Below are 17730 nucleotides of genomic sequence, written 5' to 3'. Positions count from 1 at the left end.
TCAGTTCAAGCAAAAAGCAGAGCTTGCAGATTCCAAGTAGTCCAGGGTAAGACCTCACAGCAAGCATTTCTGAAACATCTCGAGTCTTCCCTCCCCTTTTGAAGGGCATTCAAGCTTGTTCAGGTTTTTTTCTTCTGTGCAAAACCTTGGGAGTGACTGGTAAACTGATAACAGTCTTTATAGAATGTCAATACTACCCATTTCCAGAAGACATTGGGCAGACAGTATTCTAAACTGTACTGCATCTCAGTCATGTACTTATAATCCAAAAAACAAACATTGTTTTAAGAGTCATTCTACTCTGAGAAGTGATTATGCAAGATCACAGCCTTCCCCATTCGTCTGCTCATGTTTCCTACAGAAAGGTTCTGATATGGCCAAAACCCTGTGTTCAAGGATGCAAGGTTTGCCCTGTTGCAGTGATGAAGCTCTACAGTCAGTTACCCCACCAATAGCACCTCTCCAGTCTATTCCCAGTAGGGCTGTACATATAATCACTTGAAACAGTCCTACTGGAAAGTTTCAGGTAGAAGAAAAGAAGATTTCTTTACTGACTTGACAGGCAGCATTAGGTCCATTATGCAAGAACAACAAAATAGGACCAAAGCAATCTAACAGAATCTGTGCAAAATGAAAACTTCATTTCATTTACATGCTAAGAATAGATTGTTGTCAGCTGCCTGCTGGTTTGGTTTTTTTTGTTTGGTTGGTTGGGTTTTTTTCTAACACTTTGATTCATAACAGAATTACACTCTGCAACAGGAAAAGTCATTTAATAAATTGAGAAAAGTCTTCTGACACAAAGAAGGGCAGAATTACTTTTCCCTTTCCCCCTACCTGTGAGCAAAGAGTTGTTGACACTAGTTCACACCGGATCTTAACCATTACCTCTCTCTGAGAAGAGAGGGAAACACTGAAGTCTTACATGACATTTCCAAATGCATACAATGTATTTCCACACAGGTCAGAAGCCTGAAGTTTCACACAAAGCTACTGAAATACAGATTCTTTTAATAAAAATTGATCTTACTGTGTGGTTCAATAGTAGACATAACTTCCTTTTCAGATATCACTAGCTGACAAAAGTGGTCTCCAATATTGGCTAGGATATACTTCGCTGTGTCGAGATCGAGACCCACAACATTCTTCGATAAAGGCAGCCACAAGCTAATAGCCTCAGGGTCGTACTTATTTGGAGTTAAGAAACCTTCCTCACGTAATATTCCATGCTTATTAAATTGCAACCTGTGGAAAGAGGGGGGAAAAGGAGAAAACCCCATCATATCAAATGTTTTATTAGTTTACATTCATTCCAATGAGTCAATGCCTGAATTATGAACACGTATACTGTATATCAATGAGCTTAACTCTTAATGGTTACAACAAACATGTGTAAACATATTGGTCATTAGCGTTAAGCATGCTTAATGTACTGCTTGTTTAAAAATAGCCTCGAAACATCAGTTTTTGTAGTAAGGTACAGTTCCTAACTAAATGGGTTTTTTTATTCACGCAAAACCAAATCAGGTTAAACATAATTTTTACAATGCACTGGTAACAGTAAGAATGTAATCTAGAACCATGTACAACTCACAAGAGAAATTAGAACACCTTAAATATAGAATATATTCCAGTAACAATTAATTGGAAATAGCTGCCAAAAAAATAATCACAAAAATTTGAGTAAGATATATTATTGAGTGATTCTGAGTAGGTGGAAAGAATGAGATCTATATTGTTAGTAGTTTACTAACCAAGAACTTCAAGAGTTCTACTCATGTTTTCAGGAACACTTTTACTATATGCTGTAGAGGAAAGTTGACTTCTGATGACAACATGTGCTCACTATAGTATTAAGTGTGGCAAGAAAACATGTGCTGACAACTGATTATCACCAAACACCATCTTCAGACTTTGCAGATTTCACATTCAATAAAAGGGGACGGTTCCATCCGCTTCAACTTCTAAACTGAAGGATTCAACTGCTTTGAACTGCACTGCAAGACTGGATTTTTACCCTGAGAAGATGAATTAGCATAGTCTGTTGTTACTCTGGTCTCACACGTTTTTGAACATTTCAATTTATGTCAGATTATCCCAAGACTGACTGAATTAAAATCTCTAATCTGAGGTTAAATAACAGATTAGTAACATATCTTCATTATTTTTAACCCTTTAGCTACAAAACTTGCAAGGGAGATGGCTGAAGAAGAATAAGCCTCAAGAAACAAATGAAAGAGTGGAAGAGTTTTTTTTATGATATTTGTAACATTTCTGCTTTCAGTTTTCTCTCTTCAGAAGGTCTTCAGGCCTATAGCTTCTTTTTATTCTACCTAGAGACCCAAAAGAAAGTCATTCCTCTGAAAATCGAAAGGAAAACTGAGATTAAGTAAGCTTCCAATCTCCCTTATGATAACTAGTATTTTTGCTTTTCCTCTCCAATACCACAAGTGTTACCCTCTTCCCATAAAACACAGTCCATGCCTCAAAGTTTAAATGGGTGTGTGGGGAAATAAGAAGCAGCATGCAACAACATCCAGACATGAGGATCAAGTAGTTCATGGAAAAAATTCACACAACTTGAAAACAAAGGAAAGGACATGTTAAAAAACAGCCAGAGACTGCAGTTTGACAACATCCACCCTGGGCATACAGATAGGCTTCAAGTAACAGTTTAACACCCTTTTTGAAAGGGTTCCTCATGGAGTCTAAAGAACTAAAGAGATAAAACATCAAAAGACTTTGACTGTTGAACTCAAGAATCAGGCTCTGGGGGCATGTAGGTGGGGGGTAAAGGATCTGAAGCTTCAGATTAGGTTTGGAAAAGCAACCACCACTTGGCAGTCACTGGGTTTTCCTTAAAGTTGCTTTGCTGATCCTCCTCATCTGCCCTCCTGAAACCCAGCAAGTGTACTGATTAAATGTTTCTATAGAAAGCTTAGAGCAGCAGCACAAACTCATGCGTAAAGTGGAACAAAGAACTGAGCAACACAACGTAAATTATTATTTTACCCATCACTATTCCCTGACTCAAGCTGAAAGCCCCTGGCCACTTACAGCAACTCTTCCACAGCTGTGGATATATGTCTAACATTTCACATGTCCAGCTGCCAAACTTTGGGAGACATGCATGGAATCTACCCTCTCACTAGTATCTCCAATACTACTGAGCTGTAGCACTCAAACTCAACTCATGTTGTTATCCCATTGGCACTCAGCCCAGAAGAGCAAAATAAAGAGCTGAAAGTCCTGCCAAAATATTTTCTACTCAAATTAAGCAGTCAGAAAATTTCCAAGGGCTAAAAAACACAGGCAACCTCTCATTAGTTAGGTATATTAGCCTTATAGCCTAACAGCTACACACCAACATCTAGCAGTTTTGAACCAGAGACCTAAATGAGACCATTTTTACCAAGTAACTGTTCTTTCATCTCTCCTGGAAGATGAAGTCCATGTTATAGCTAACAGTGAGCACTCAACAGCCCCCCTTTCAGAAAAGGAAAAAAGGTCAGATGTCCAACTCGGACATAGGGCATGTTATTCACATTGAAAGAATATAAAGGTCTATACAAAGTCAAAATTGTTCTTACCTTCTAAAGTGAAAGAATCGACAAAAGACAGTGGAGTCTCTTTGCTCTTTGTTCTTCCGGTAACTGTCCAAACGGCATTCCCTGCATTTATGCAGGTGAGGTGCGATATTATTGCAGGAACCATCCTGTACAAATGCTTCTCCACTTTGCTGCAGCTTCTTCACTTTAGAAGCATCTGCTAAAATTGACTTCCGAACAATTACTGCAGGGAAGAGTAGTGTAGATTAGACAACCTTCAGTTTCTCATATAAAGGTGCAAGCAAATGTACTTTAGTGAAAGATCCATGTCAACTTTTCCTATAAGTTTCACATCACATTGAAACAAAGTTAGCTAAAATATTTGCAGTTGGCAGAAACCTCTTTTCAGGTCAGCAGAAACTTTCTCAAGCTATAGTTCCACTGGAGTCATAGTCTGCGGACCCAAGTTTAACAGCTCCTTTCACTCATCCACAGAGGAACATTCTGAAAGAGCGTCTGCTTTTAATGCAAGTTCTTCAGCCACCAGGGCTGGAGTACCTGAGCACTGAGTAGACCAGGGCATGACGCAACCACATTTGACAAGTGATGAAGATAAAAGTACAACCTGGCCATTTCTCAGTCCTGTTTTCACATTTCACGATGCAACAGCTTTCAGCATCTTACTATAAGAGATGCCAAACCTCTCCCTTCCTTCCACATTGCGGGTGAGGCCTAGCAGGGAACAACAGCGACTGCTTGGCTGGCTGTGTACCCGTGTTAATTATGGAATAGCACATGGTAATCCAAGACCAAGCAACATGAGATTGGAAAGAAAAAAAAAAGATGGGTGTGTAGGGAGATTCCCAGAACCCTGAATGATCAGCTATACCGCCTGATGCACAGCACAACACGTAACATCAGGAGTCCAGCTCCCTAAAGAACTACAGCCTTTCCCATTCTGTCCCATGTGGAGAACTTGAAAGCTCATGAAGTAGAACTGGGCCACAGAAAACACAGAAACAAGGTGGGTTGTTTTGGGGTTGGGTGGGTTTTGATTTTGTTGTTGTTACTTGGGTTTTTTGTTAGTTTTGTTTTCGGAACAGTTACTCAATGAAATCCTCTCTTGGACAAAGTTTTGCTGAGAACAACTTCCATCTCTCACCATGCTTACAAAATATAGGACCACTGCTAAAAAAACCCCCACTCACTATGCCATCAGCATTTGCATTCCAAACAGAACTTTGTTTTTGTAACCCATTCTGCCATTCTGTTCTTGCATACATTTTGCAACAACTTATTTCTAGAAATTGATGATAAGTTCTTTTCCTTTATCAGGAAAGGACATTTTTCTCAAATTTATTGCATTCCTCTTGTAAAAGAACCCACACGTGACTCCAATTCCAGATACACTCACACAATTTAAATTACTCATCTTGCATACATTACAAAGACCTACTTGTATATAGGTAAACAGCAACTACAAGGACTTTCAAATGACAGGAAGTTTTAAAAATACTTACTATTATCCTGGACCTTGGCACTTCCAGTCCAAAAGCTTTCATTTTCATTTCTGTCATAAAGAATCTCATTTGAATTTCTTCTAATAAAAAATTCCATGTCTGTAAGTTCGTCGATCTTGTTTCCTTTGTGGCTGTTCTGGCTATTGCAATTGGTTTGTGATTTAACTCCAGACTCAGTAAAAGAGTGATGATGAGCATCTGAGGTTGAGGGTCTACAATCTAAAGTCCGCTGCAGTTCAACAGTGCTACTGACTCTGGGTATTGCTATGGAAGAGTTAATATGTTGCAACTGTTTTACAGAAATGCATTCTTTTGGAAAGTTTGTTGTGGGCTTCATAAGAGGTTCATTTGTATTTTTCAGGTTGATTCCTTTTCCATTAGCTGAATCAGCCAAAGATGAAGATCTTGAGGTTGTCAAAGAGGTATATTTACCATTTTGATCATTAAGATTTTCCGTTTGTTCTTTAGATATAAACCCCACTTTAGGAAAGGCCGTCAGATCTTCCTTCAATGGTTTAATTCCAGTATTAAGACAAGAGGGATGAGTTTCTGGCAAGCTTCGTCTACATGTGCTGAAACACACAACATGCAATAATTAGACAAACAAAGAGGTGTCAAACAAATCATGGCACCAGCTGCTCAATCTCATCACATTTAAAGATTGAAAGAAGAAATTTAACTATATACTTTGAATTCTGATGTTCCAAGGTTTTAAATTTTGTGTGATGTTAAATAGGTTTGTGGTTTTGAGATTTGGGGTTTTTTTGTTGTTTTGATTTTAAGAGTTGGACAGAATGATAAAGCTGTACGCACATGGAGGCACACAAAAATTTAGGTACTGCAGCTACTCCACTACCTTCTCTCACAATTAAACAGCTACTTTCTCATTTTCTCCATGCAACAGCTGTATAACTAAATGCATTTCGCTTGCATGTCTGTGTGACAAGATTTTAATACTCGAAGGAACTTCTGGCTGGCACTGTTAAGTCTACACTGGAGACAATAAAAACAGTCCCCCACAAAAAGCCTAAATGAAAAAAATTGTTTCCGCATTTATCTTGAGATATATACTCAAAAGTAAGTGGGGAAAAAAACCTATATCACTTCTTATAAGGTAATACACAAAATTCGAGTTTTCCTGTCACACCATTTCTACCATCATGTTCATTTTTGTGACAGAACTGGGGATAACAAAGAAGTTTAAAGACACTGGTGTTCAATAGAAATATAATTACGGACCTGTACTTGATCTGCAAGAAGCTATTGTACAGGACACCTGCCTGAATGTGTTCTATTTTTCTTGGGAGGTGGGCAGGAATGTGTTTGACAGAATAGGCACCACACCTACGTAAAACCCGTCAGTTTACACATGGGTACAATGAAGCAGTAACATTGGCTTGTGACATCGAAGGGCAACTACCTCAAAGGTAAAAAAGAAAAATATGGCATAAGCAAGTAAATTATGTACCCAGGGCAATTAAGTCTAACACTCTTCTGTGCCAATATTACAGAAGACTAGTTACTGCAGTTCTTAAAATGACCTCCGAGTTTGTTTTGCTAAGAATTGGAGTTATTTTTGGAGTGAAAAAAAAGTCTGCATAAGCACAAAGTGCTTCCTTACCCCTGAGGAGTTTCTGCACCAAGGTTGGGTGGTGAGTTAGCCGGCAGGGGCAGGCCTTGATGCCTTTGGTCTTTATTAGCAGGAGTACATCCTAGCAATGCTTCACCCAACACGGTTGGTACTGACTGCACATGTCCCTGACTGGGAGAAACCTGTAAGGGAGATTTTAACAGTTAGGAAAATTGAGGATAACAGAAATACTGCTTTGCAGGGTTCAGCTTAAAAAGAAAAATACATTAATGCTCTTCCCACCATGTTTAATAAAGCTCATTGAAGTCAATAAGATGGAAAGACATTAGAGTGTCCTTTTAAACCTTATAGGTTCCATGAAACACTGTTCATGTTAATTCCTTCTCTCCCAATTAACAACAAACTTTTTGGGGGAAATGCGTATTAACAAGGTGGAAAGGAAGATAGAAAGCTCCGTTCTTCATAACTGCCAGTGCAATGATCTTTCTAAAATAACTGCAGTAATCAGAACTCAGAAATAGCTTTCAGAGCTCATCTGAAAATCCTGGAGAAAATTAAAACAGCAAAGTTAGTCTGACAACATTACCAAAAATCTAGATGCGGACTTCTTTGTAGTGAGAAAATCTTTGTACTGAGATTCTAGAAAGTGTTAAGTAAAGAAATCCTGTGCTGATTAAATTACCAGCCTCACAAACCTACAATTCTTTTAGGAATACAACAGGTCTACCAAATTAGCAAGCATCTTTAAAAACAGTCATTTCCTGTGGGGGTCCTTCCTCAGCTCTAACATCCATATTCCACTCCCACATGCTCAACTTCCAGCAGTAAGTTACACTACAGACTCATTACCATCAACTCCAAAATATTTCCTTTCTGCTTTGGTATAACACAGCTGTCGGGCATCGAGAGGAGCTCTCAAAAAAATGATGGAATTAATTAACTCCATATTAGAAATCAGAGTACTATCACACACAAAGTAAAACAAAAAAACATGGCTTCAGCTTATTACTCCCATTTGTGAAGCCATTACAGATTTCTAATAACAATATCCAGTCATTAGCCAGATCTACACGGTTGACTCGGCACAGGACTGACTGCACAGAAGCCAAGAACATGAAGCCCCCAAAAAACAAAACAAAACCCAACCCTCCCACCCCACCACCACTCTAGAGCTTCCAGAAGGCTACTCCCACCTAAAATGCAATTTTTTGGTCTGAAACACTGGGACAAAATTACAGGGCAATTTTGAAGTACTGTTCCTCAACAACGTAATAGCCAAGCCATTATTTTTCATTTGCATTTCTATACTTAAGTTACCCAGATCATCTTTTGACCTTTGAGGCAGTTTTTTTAGATCTCAGTGATACTTGGCAGGTCACTCACAAACCAAATAAATGTAGACACGGAAGTACTAGAAAAGTAGTCGCATTCCCTCTTTGTACTGAAACAACATACTTCCAGACTGCTGCTTGCGTAGCTTGAATCCTCAAAGCATGCAAGTGTAGCTGAAGGTTTTGGGTTTAAGTACAAAATAGTTAGAAAGAACGTGAAAAGCAAAGGTTATAAACTTGAGAACTGCTTTACGTGTTCTCCCAGTACAGAATACATGACCAGGCAGGCTAACTTCTAAGCAGAAGCAAAAAGCACAGTTAAAAAATACAAGCTTCAAGGCCCAGTAACTTTTTCTCCGATTATCACAAGGCAAGATGTTTTACCCATGCCTAGACAAGTTTCAAAGAACTCAACACACCCTCCCAGGGATTATATTTATTATTCCACTTTCCTATCTAATCCTTATTTAAGGCTGTTCTGAGAAATGTCATAACCATTATATAACAGTCACATATAACGTAGTAAGACATTACCTCAGGAGAAGATTTTGTGTGTTTAGCATCAACACTTCCACTATTCTCAGATGACTTCCTTTTCACACCCCCAATTCTTTTAGATTTGTCTGGAAGAGAAGTTGATCAAGATTAGTTTATTTGTCAAAAATAGGCTACTTAGTGTTTGAAGGACAAACAATAATAGCTCTTACCACATTTTCCATTGTTGTCATATATGATTTCAACATGAATTAACTCTGGATCAAGAGTTTTTAAAGCTGGAATCTTGCAAAGGAACAAAAATAGAGAAGCAGCCATTTAGAGAAGTGAAAGTTACTGTTTAATCTACTTATCTTAGCTGTTGTGGTATAGACTAACCTCAGACATTTAACTTCTAGGCTCTTTGAATACTAAGCTGAATTTAATGATACATTGTTGTGACAGTGTCTCTGCATGAAAACACACATATAAATTGATACTTCAGAGCATTGTCTACACAGCATAGAAAGCAATGAAACCAGGATCATACATTTGTGTCTTCAAATAAAAATTCCAGATCTCCCTCATTTTGTGTAGAAGACCATTTGTTATTTGACAATTCTACCAGCAGCATACAGAAACACTTTAGGGTAATAGATTATTCTGCATTACACTGATCACCATTTTTTTTAAAGCTTATTACAGCAAGGACAGAATTAAAAACGGCAGGGATATAACTACAAGTTCTCACCCATTCCCCATCTCCATTTGTAAACCCACAGCAACTGGGTCTTACCTCCTGACAGTTGACTTCCAGAGTTCTTGTAGCTGGATTACCATTGACAACAACTGCTGTGAACCACTGAGTAGATGGATCCAGGCTATAAATTCTAATTTTTGAACCAATGATATTTTTTCCACCTTAAAAGTTGAAAAAAATACAAGAAAAGGGAGCTTAAGAAAAAGGAAGCATGATGATCACCACAGTTACCAACACGAATTTGTGAACAGTACTGCATGCAAGATGCAAGTAAGCAAAAAAACCTGAGAACCTTGAGACAACTTCCACACAGCTGTGGGGATTAAAAAAAAAAAGCATGATAAAACTTTTCCAGCTACCTCCTTTCTGGAATAGTTCAATTAAGTTTTCTGGAGGTTAAGACATGCAACAGAGGCCAGACTGACCTCCAGATTTCAGACAGAGAGGCAGATCAGTGGACATGGAAATGAAGATTCAATGATTAGATGTGAATTTTTCCACTCTTTACAGTATTGCAAATGACAACTCGAAGTTGCAATATTTACCTTTCTATAAGACATTTCTTGCATATGCAAGCACATGACTACAGATATGCTTGTATGAACTCAGTAATTAAGAATTTAAAGCTGGCAAATCTAAAACTAACAATTTTAACTTGACTAAAAAAGTAGTCTCTATATAAAAGTTTGGAAGTTTTTATAAACAAGCAGCAGACTGAAAAAAAATTAAAAATCAAGCTAATTGAAACAATAAACAACTCCAAATAACTTCAGTGACAAATTGCTACAAATTTGATATCTCTTTCACAAGTGTCAGGCCATCTATACATGCCTAAATTAAGTAGACACTCTTACAAAGGAGATATTCGAAACTTAAATCTCTATAATCCTTCACATTTTGCATTCACTGCTGTGAAAGAAAGTGGAATCAGTATTTTAAAAAAGCTTTTATCCCTAAAACAGATGACTGTAATTCACAGCATCACTGCAAAGATTTCCCTTTTGACTTGACTGTATATTGCCAGTTTTTGGCTACAGAGTATGCTCGTACCTTGCACCAAGCGCGTTTCGTCGAGATGTTTCTTAACCAAAGCCTGAATTTCTTCATTAACATTTTGATCATCCTTAAGAGGAAGCCTGGAACTGTCCACATCCTATTGAGGAAAAAAATAATATAGAAGTTAGTATTAAGGATAATGTTTTTGATTAATAAAACCCCATAATATTTAGAAACAAGATAGCAATTCATACAAGTCCAACAAGTTTCTCATTACTCTGTGTGCCTTTAGCTCCTAGGACACTGTATTTATTGAGACAGACATAATTTCCTTACCAATGGATCGACCACCTGCAAGCCAGACTGAAGTGAGCTCTCCAGGTCCGCTTTAATATTGTTCTGAAAACAATCTAGCTTTGTTTAACTACATTGCTAATGAGCACTAAGTTTAACTGAATGATCCATTTTTTAATTTAGGATTTTAAGTTTTCAGAAGCAGCAACTTGTAAGTGGTCCTGAGCAGATGTAAACGCAAATATTTTAAGCTTTATGTTTCTATTTATGCTAGTAATGCCAGAATCCAGTCTACCTCAAGACACCACTATAAGATGTTCATGTGAATGAAAAGTCAGCTACATCTAAATCACTCATAATTATTCAGCATCACATATTTAAATTTTAGGTTTTTTTCTCTATTGTTATCTAAAACAAGCTGCTTGACAACATTTAGAATTGATTCTGAAATGGAAAATTTACAGCAAGTTTTTACCAATGGCTCAGAGTGCTAATAAAAAAAAGGGGTTTTTGTGTTTGGTTTTTTCTTTCTCCCAAGCACTGCTCTGGCATTTGTAAGCAGAAGGCTGAAGAGCTCGTCATCAAGAATCTGTTATTCAAGATGCCAGAAAAGCAATCTTCTCTGCTGCAGCATTGAGATAAGGCTTCTACATGAAGAAATCTCTACTCTGTTGTTGAGCCTACACAGGCAAGACAACAATCTACAACTTCAGAGTGATTCTTTTGTTAGCTTCTGAAGAGGAGTTGTCTACTTGCTGACTGTTAACAAGTCAAAGTAGAACACTAATGATGGCACTACTAGCAGTCTCAACATGGGACATCTATTACTAGTTTTATTCAGACTCTTTATAGGTCTTGAGAGTAGTTTCCTGAAAAGATTAAATCCTTCATCATTAGCACATAATATTCTTCAAAATGTCTGACCAGTCAGTCACACAGGGCAATTGTTTCAACACATCTCTACCTAATTTTCACTAACAAACTTTCCTCCTGGTGCTCCATAAAGGGACTATATTTCAACCATCTCATTTACATCCTGCCCAGTTCTTCATTTAGAAGTGATGTGTTTCTATTAGATAGCAAGATTTATTCCAGACATGCAACTCCCTTCATAAAGACAGTTATGCTCACAAGAACAAAGGGAAACTATTCCAGATTATCCCCACCATCAGCATAATGCAATTGCTGTCACCTGAGCTGAATAACTGCCCTAGCACACTCCCTCATCCAGCTCTCTTAAGTGGCCGCATCCTGGATTGGCTTCAGAAGGTTTTTAATCAACAGACACATTACATTCAGAACTGATATTTGAGTTACAGCAATAAAAACCTACTCCAAGTTTTTACCCACCTAAAATTTGCATTTAGAATGTATTAACTTGACATAACTTAAATACCAAGATAAAAGATTTCTCTTCCATCTTTACAATGCTACACAAGGTTACCTGAATGGGTGTCAAAAGGTCCTTAGAAAGAAAAACACATCTCTCTTCACCAAGATAGCGTACTGAAACCATTGATCCCAAAACAGCTTTGTCCACTAAGGATTTGTAAGTCTAGAAAAGTGATAGACATTTTCTTAGAAAGACAGTAAGATCTCATCATTCCTCATCTGCATTTAAAAATTTTAGTTTTGCATCTATTTCTCTGTTAAGATACCACATCTACATGCAACTCTTGAAACAAAGCAAGTTTCTAACAAAATTCTAATACATGCCTAATAAAGGAGGTACTAGACTATACTTGAAATTAATTTCATTTAGTAGAATGAGTTAGAATTCAGTTCAGGTGGCTGTCATTAACGATCATTAATCATTCATCTCAACATGAAGATTTTACTAATACTAAGAGTTCTAATTGTAGATATGTTAATGAAAAACCCTCCTTATGGTAGACTGGGGAATAACTAGCAAATCAATGAAGGCCTGCTGCATGGCTTACATTGAAGTTCTCAAAGCTCATGCAACATTGATAATATACTGAAGCCTTAGTTTAGGCATGTACAATGACTTGGATAGCCTCATAGTTGTTATACCACTGCAGTACAATGATGAAGTTCTGTTCAGGTATACCAAAGGCTTCAAGAACAGACAAGAAACAAAAATTTCCTTTAAAAGCTTCTGAACTCTTCCTAACAAGTTTAAGGTTAAATTTTGTCTAGTCCTGCAGTAACAGCTCTGAGTGGGTAGGCATCAGGAGTCTGGAACATGAGAAGTGACAAGAATAACTCCTGCCTATGGGGAAAGGTACATTGGTGCCCTATTTAACAGAAAAAAACCAAAAATCATTCTGATAGAGTATAGGTTTGGGTTTCCGAAGGACTGAACAAGCAAACAAAGACTTTATTCCCCTTTGTTGTTTTCACTTCAGTTAGGACAGCATTGGCAAAGGGACAGTATCACCAGAAGAGGAACAAGAGTCTTTCCAGGAGTGACCAGGCATTACAAAAGTTCTGCAAAGCTATTCCATTTGTCAGAAAGATACTCTCCCACATCCTTGAATCAATAAGTTGTAATCAAGATTTAAATAAATTAATCCACACACCTCTTGTGACCCCTTCCTTCCTGCCTTGTGTGGTGGCAAAGGGAGTAGTCTTTTTTGCCAAGGCAAGCTCCAGTATTGCGCTTTACTTTATCCTACATCATTCCTCTGCTAAATAAGCTTTGGAACATGTACACTGCATGAACTGACACGTCAAATACATCATGAGGAAAACCTTATGCATAAATTGAAGACAAGTATCCAGTAAGAACTGTTCAGATACTTGGAAAGGGACAACAGCTAAGTTTAAATAAGCAGGTTTTCAGAACATTGTGTCAGCAAAACCTTCTAGTAGAACTGCTGATATTAATGCACAGGTCAGGAAATAAAATTAAGGATTCATCCTTCCACTTCTCCCATCGTATTTGGCCCTACCTCCAATAAATATCTGCTTAGGTTAGCCTTAAGAAAAAAGCTCAGCTAAAATGCAGCAGTATGAATTACACTATGTACTTTCTACCTAGCAAAGTTCAGAGTATTAAAACATGGACTACAACTTCAGCATAATTAACGTACAGCAAGTTTACATCTTCATTTACTTCACAGCTACTTTTATGAGTAGCAATGTACAAAGTAGTCCAGTAAAACTATACTAGCTGAATACATTAAGAAACGTTCCCTGTTCACCTCTACTGGCTAATTTGCCTAGCCAGCCATGCACGGCAGTTACAGAAATCTTAGTTCTCTGGCTTGCACAGTGTAGCTCAGGTTTTTATATGCACAAAATCCAAATCTCACAAGTCATCTGTGCCAGGCAACCATCACATAAGAGTCATTCAAATTATTTGTCTCAGATCAAACATCACCTAAGAATTAACAGTACTTGAAGCAGAGTAAAACAAGAATTTAAGATAAAAATACAGGCTATCCTTAGAAACCTATTATTTACCCTTTTTCTCTCTATTCTTAACTGCAATTTCATGAAAGAAGGAAGAAACATGAGACTAGAGGGAGAAGGAATTAACATTGTACAGAATAGTGGTTTGGGAGGGAAGCAAAAGTCATAAAAACACATTCCTGTATCTCTATGCACAACATACCAACTTAAAATGCTTACAAGCTCTACCTAGCTCCAGCTGTACAAAGAGGTTTAGTCTCCCTTAAGAGTACATGAGTAAACCTGTACCTGAGAAATTCACACTTGTCACAACATTGCCCTTACAAGATGGAACTGCAGAAACAAAGTGAGTTAGGCCAAGCATATACTTGCCATTGCAGGCCACTGGACAGGAGACATAGAATTGGCTTGAGATTTTCTTTCAGCCAGTACCAGCTTTTGCTCCACCAGGAATGCTTTCATTTTATGGTTGTAGACTTCTATCCATCTTCTTTTTTCCCATGACTCATCATCAAATTCTACACAAATCTACAGAAAGGAAACAAAGTGAAAGAGCAACTAACCACAAAATTCAGACACATATAACACGGAAAAGGATAAACAAACACCAATTTCCTCAAAAGAAACCCCAAACCCATTGAAAGTCCTTAAATGCAAACATGATTATTGCTTCTCTATCACACAATCAAGCAACCACTAAAGCAACCCAGGCTGACCTAGTATTTTGTAAGTGATAGTCAACGTTAACTGGTTTGTCATCATTACTGTCGCATAAAACATAAATATTCTTATTTAACTCTACAACCTTCCCATCTCAAAGTCCTCTTCTGCTCAAGGACAGTTAAATGCGTTAACTCTGCCACCAGTGCTTACAAACAGGGAAAAACACACACACACAAAACCCCCTAAAACACTAAAGGACTGTATACAGTGGTGTAGTGGCACATGCATTTCCCACAAACTGTAAAATAGAATACTTGAATAAACAAGCTGTTTTTCCAGAAATATTTTACGAGTCCCAAAGAATAACTTTAGTTAATTTATTGAAAGCACAAATGACAGTAAGCCAGTAAAGGTGATCAAATTATATAATGTGAAGAAGGTCATTTGCTGCCTGCTTTTAACTGGTATTTATCTTTACGAATCTCTGAAGCAGCTAGACAAACTTTTCAAGAGGAAAGCAGCTGTCACTTCACAGCAAAAACATGGTGTCTTAACCAATGTCTTTGGGATGGCATTACCCTTCTTTCATAGGCAGCATAAGGAGATCAGCAAAGAATTGGGAAAGACCACAAATACAACTTTGCCTGAATATTGGAGTGTCTTGGTAGAGAACACTACTCTCAGAAAAATCACTCCCTCTTCCCATAAAATATAACAATCCAGTCTAAAGATATTTAACTAATTTGCCCTAACAGCAGAAAAACCTCAGCTGAGTGAATCTTAGAAACATTCCCTTGTGTTTAGCTTCCCTCTAAGGTGAAAGGCAAGTAAAAGCATGCACACAAAACAGCATTACCACAGACAGGAGTCGTAAAACTAATGGGTGCAGAAATTAATTTAGTCATTTTGAAGTTCACAGAAACAATGAAAGAGATAAGCAAATAACACAAGTACCAGAACCAGAACGGCTTGTTTTGTCTATAGTATCAACACTGCACAAACAGGAAAATATAGTTGAGAAAACACTTTCAAAAGTAGTTGACAGGCTTTACATTCTGTAGCTTGTTCCTGACACTATACAAAAAACAAAAATTTTGAGAATAAAAATTTTTTCCCCCTTTAGGGGCCCCCCCCCCCCCCCCGAATCCATTACTATTTTGGTCTAACTATACATTACTTTCCCACAGAGCTGTGAGAGAGGGAAGGAGATGGCATGTGTTTTGGCACAAAAGCTCTCCACGCCTCAATTGTCTACTTTGCAACTTCTTTAACACTTTTACTGGAGAATGAAGTCAATCGCTTCTGGCAGAACCGTAACCAGTTACAAGACTCACAGTAAAGTCCCCAACAGCACCTGCTCCTCCTCCTTTTAAGTCCCAGAGAAGGACCTTAAGAAGAGCTTTCTGGAGCAGCAACATTCTCCTCCTCGCTCCAAGTACGGCATGGGCACAGCCCCGCCGGCCAAAGATGGAGAAAGCTCCACCCCTGCCGCAGATCCACAACAAGAAGCCTGGCCTCTAACAACTTTGGACTCTTCCTAACAAAATTTACACTTTCAAAGAAGAGTTAGAAACACCTACTGTTTCATCTTGTTTGACAAGGAGCAGGTGCTTCTTCAGTTAATCTGAGGTTACAAAGTTCTTCTCATTAAAAAAAAAAAAGGGCAAGGAAACAGTTTTAATTGAAAGATGGTACTGTTCTTGCTGTCATAGAACAGCCTGCCACCGAAGTCCCTGGCAGAAACAAATAAGACGACCACGTAACAAGATGCCATTACTATAACGGAGTTTTGTCCTGAGCAAGTACTTTGTATGCTGCAGTAATTGCACAGACATGGTTGAATAGTTTTACTGTCTACAGTTGCCAAATAGCCCCTTAAGACCTTCACAGTCAAACTGTGAAAGTCGCTTGACTTCCACCCAAAGTACATAGTTAACAAATTACACTAAGCTTGCAATAATTGATTGTGTTCAAAAATGCCATTGGTAATCATTAAGAAGTGACCACCATACAAGAAGAGTCCAAGAAACCTCCAACACCGTACAAGAATTTGGTGCGTCTTTCAAGACAGTAGAAGTACTTCATTACCAGCTACTCCGAAGAGCAAGAAAGAAAAGTCACCAATCCCAACAACATAAAAGAGTTTTGGTTTCACCTCTAGGAAAAAGAAAAATCTTTCACAACTGACAAGATCTTAAATCACATTTAGGAAATACACAGAAATAAAACCTAGGCACAGCAGGTGCAATAAAAACCTGAAGTTTTCAAAATGCTGGTGGAAGAAAGCACATTTATAATTAGCTTGAGATAATTTCCAGCATTAGTACAAGCACACTGGGGGTTTTAGCCAGAGGTGCATATGTTTTCAAGCACGTTAAGCAGGGAAGTTGACCAAGACGACCTCTCTCCCCCAACAACAGCGTGTATATATATAATCTGTCTGTATACACACACCCACATGCATGCACGCACATGAAGTTTCCAGGTCCCAGGGTAAGCAGTCTCGTTTTAGAAGGTCTCTTTCAAAGTTTCCGGTTACCTTCAGGTCTTGTTTGGATATGTCCGTGTGTGAAACGGCTCGGATCCTGCCCGACTTCCAGGGCCATTCCGAGATGCGACTGGTGTCCCATGACCTGTCGTCTTCGTCTGACAGGCTGAGGAACCTCTTCCCCACCAGCAGGGACCAGCTCCCCTCGAGCCTCAGCACCATTTTAACTCATCGGGGGGCCTCCAGGGAGGAAACCGACGGCAGGAGGAGAGAGAAAACAAACAAACAAAAAACCAAAACAAACAAACAAACAAAAAAAAAACAAAACAAGGCGTCGGTCAGCTGGCAGGCCGCGCTCCGAGCCCCGCCGGCGGGCTCGCCCCCCGCCCGCCTTTCCTCACAGGGAGCCGCGGCGGGCGGGAGCTGCGTTGCTTCCTTCTTCCTCTCCCCGTCCTCCTCCCCCCCCCCCCCCCCCCCCCCGCTTCTTTTCAAGCGGCTCAAGCCGAGCCCTCAGACACCCACAGGATGCTTCTTTGCCCACAGTCCTGTTAATCATTGCCTCAGCGGGGGCGGGTGGAAGGAAATACCAGAAACTGCTGCAGTGCAGCTCCCAGCGATTTCCACCCCGGCCGGCCGCCACCCTGCCTCCTCAGCCTGCCCCCCCCACCTTCGCCGCCTCTTTGTTCC

The 17730-nt window shown here is 38.9% G+C and overlaps 1 protein-coding gene across 2 annotated transcripts in view; it reads right to left on the bottom strand.

Moving 5' to 3' along the window:
* The window catches only part of KDM3A (lysine (K)-specific demethylase 3A), a 30712-nt gene extending 13241 nt beyond the window's left edge, over window positions 1-17471 (bottom strand). The window contains exons 1-11 of one of the 2 annotated variants that reach the window (XM_010577768.1): window positions 17095-17471; window positions 14265-14420; window positions 11959-12069; window positions 10275-10377; window positions 9261-9385; window positions 8698-8770; window positions 8525-8613; window positions 6690-6841; window positions 5069-5640; window positions 3591-3792; window positions 1031-1245 (exon numbers count right to left, since the gene is read on the bottom strand). In XM_010577768.1, the coding sequence (XP_010576070.1) occupies window positions 1031-1245; window positions 3591-3792; window positions 5069-5640; window positions 6690-6841; window positions 8525-8613; window positions 8698-8770; window positions 9261-9385; window positions 10275-10377; window positions 11959-12069; window positions 14265-14420; window positions 17095-17265 (1969 nt within the window). In that variant the 5' untranslated portion in view covers window positions 17266-17471. The remainder of the gene's footprint in view (window positions 1-1030; window positions 1246-3590; window positions 3793-5068; window positions 5641-6689; window positions 6842-8524; window positions 8614-8697; window positions 8771-9260; window positions 9386-10274; window positions 10378-11958; window positions 12070-14264; window positions 14421-17094) is intronic. The other variant, XM_010577778.1, reaches the window with a different exon arrangement.
* Window positions 17472-17730: the final 259 nt, after the last annotated feature.

The sequence above is a fragment of the Haliaeetus leucocephalus genome, unplaced genomic scaffold (assembly GCF_000737465.1).
Source record: "Haliaeetus leucocephalus isolate CR32 unplaced genomic scaffold, Haliaeetus_leucocephalus-4.0 Scaffold51, whole genome shotgun sequence".
Taxonomy (NCBI): Eukaryota; Metazoa; Chordata; class Aves; order Accipitriformes; family Accipitridae; genus Haliaeetus; species Haliaeetus leucocephalus.
The sequence above is the reverse complement of the archived record's forward strand: the minus strand, read 5'-3'. Positions and strand labels throughout refer to the sequence as shown.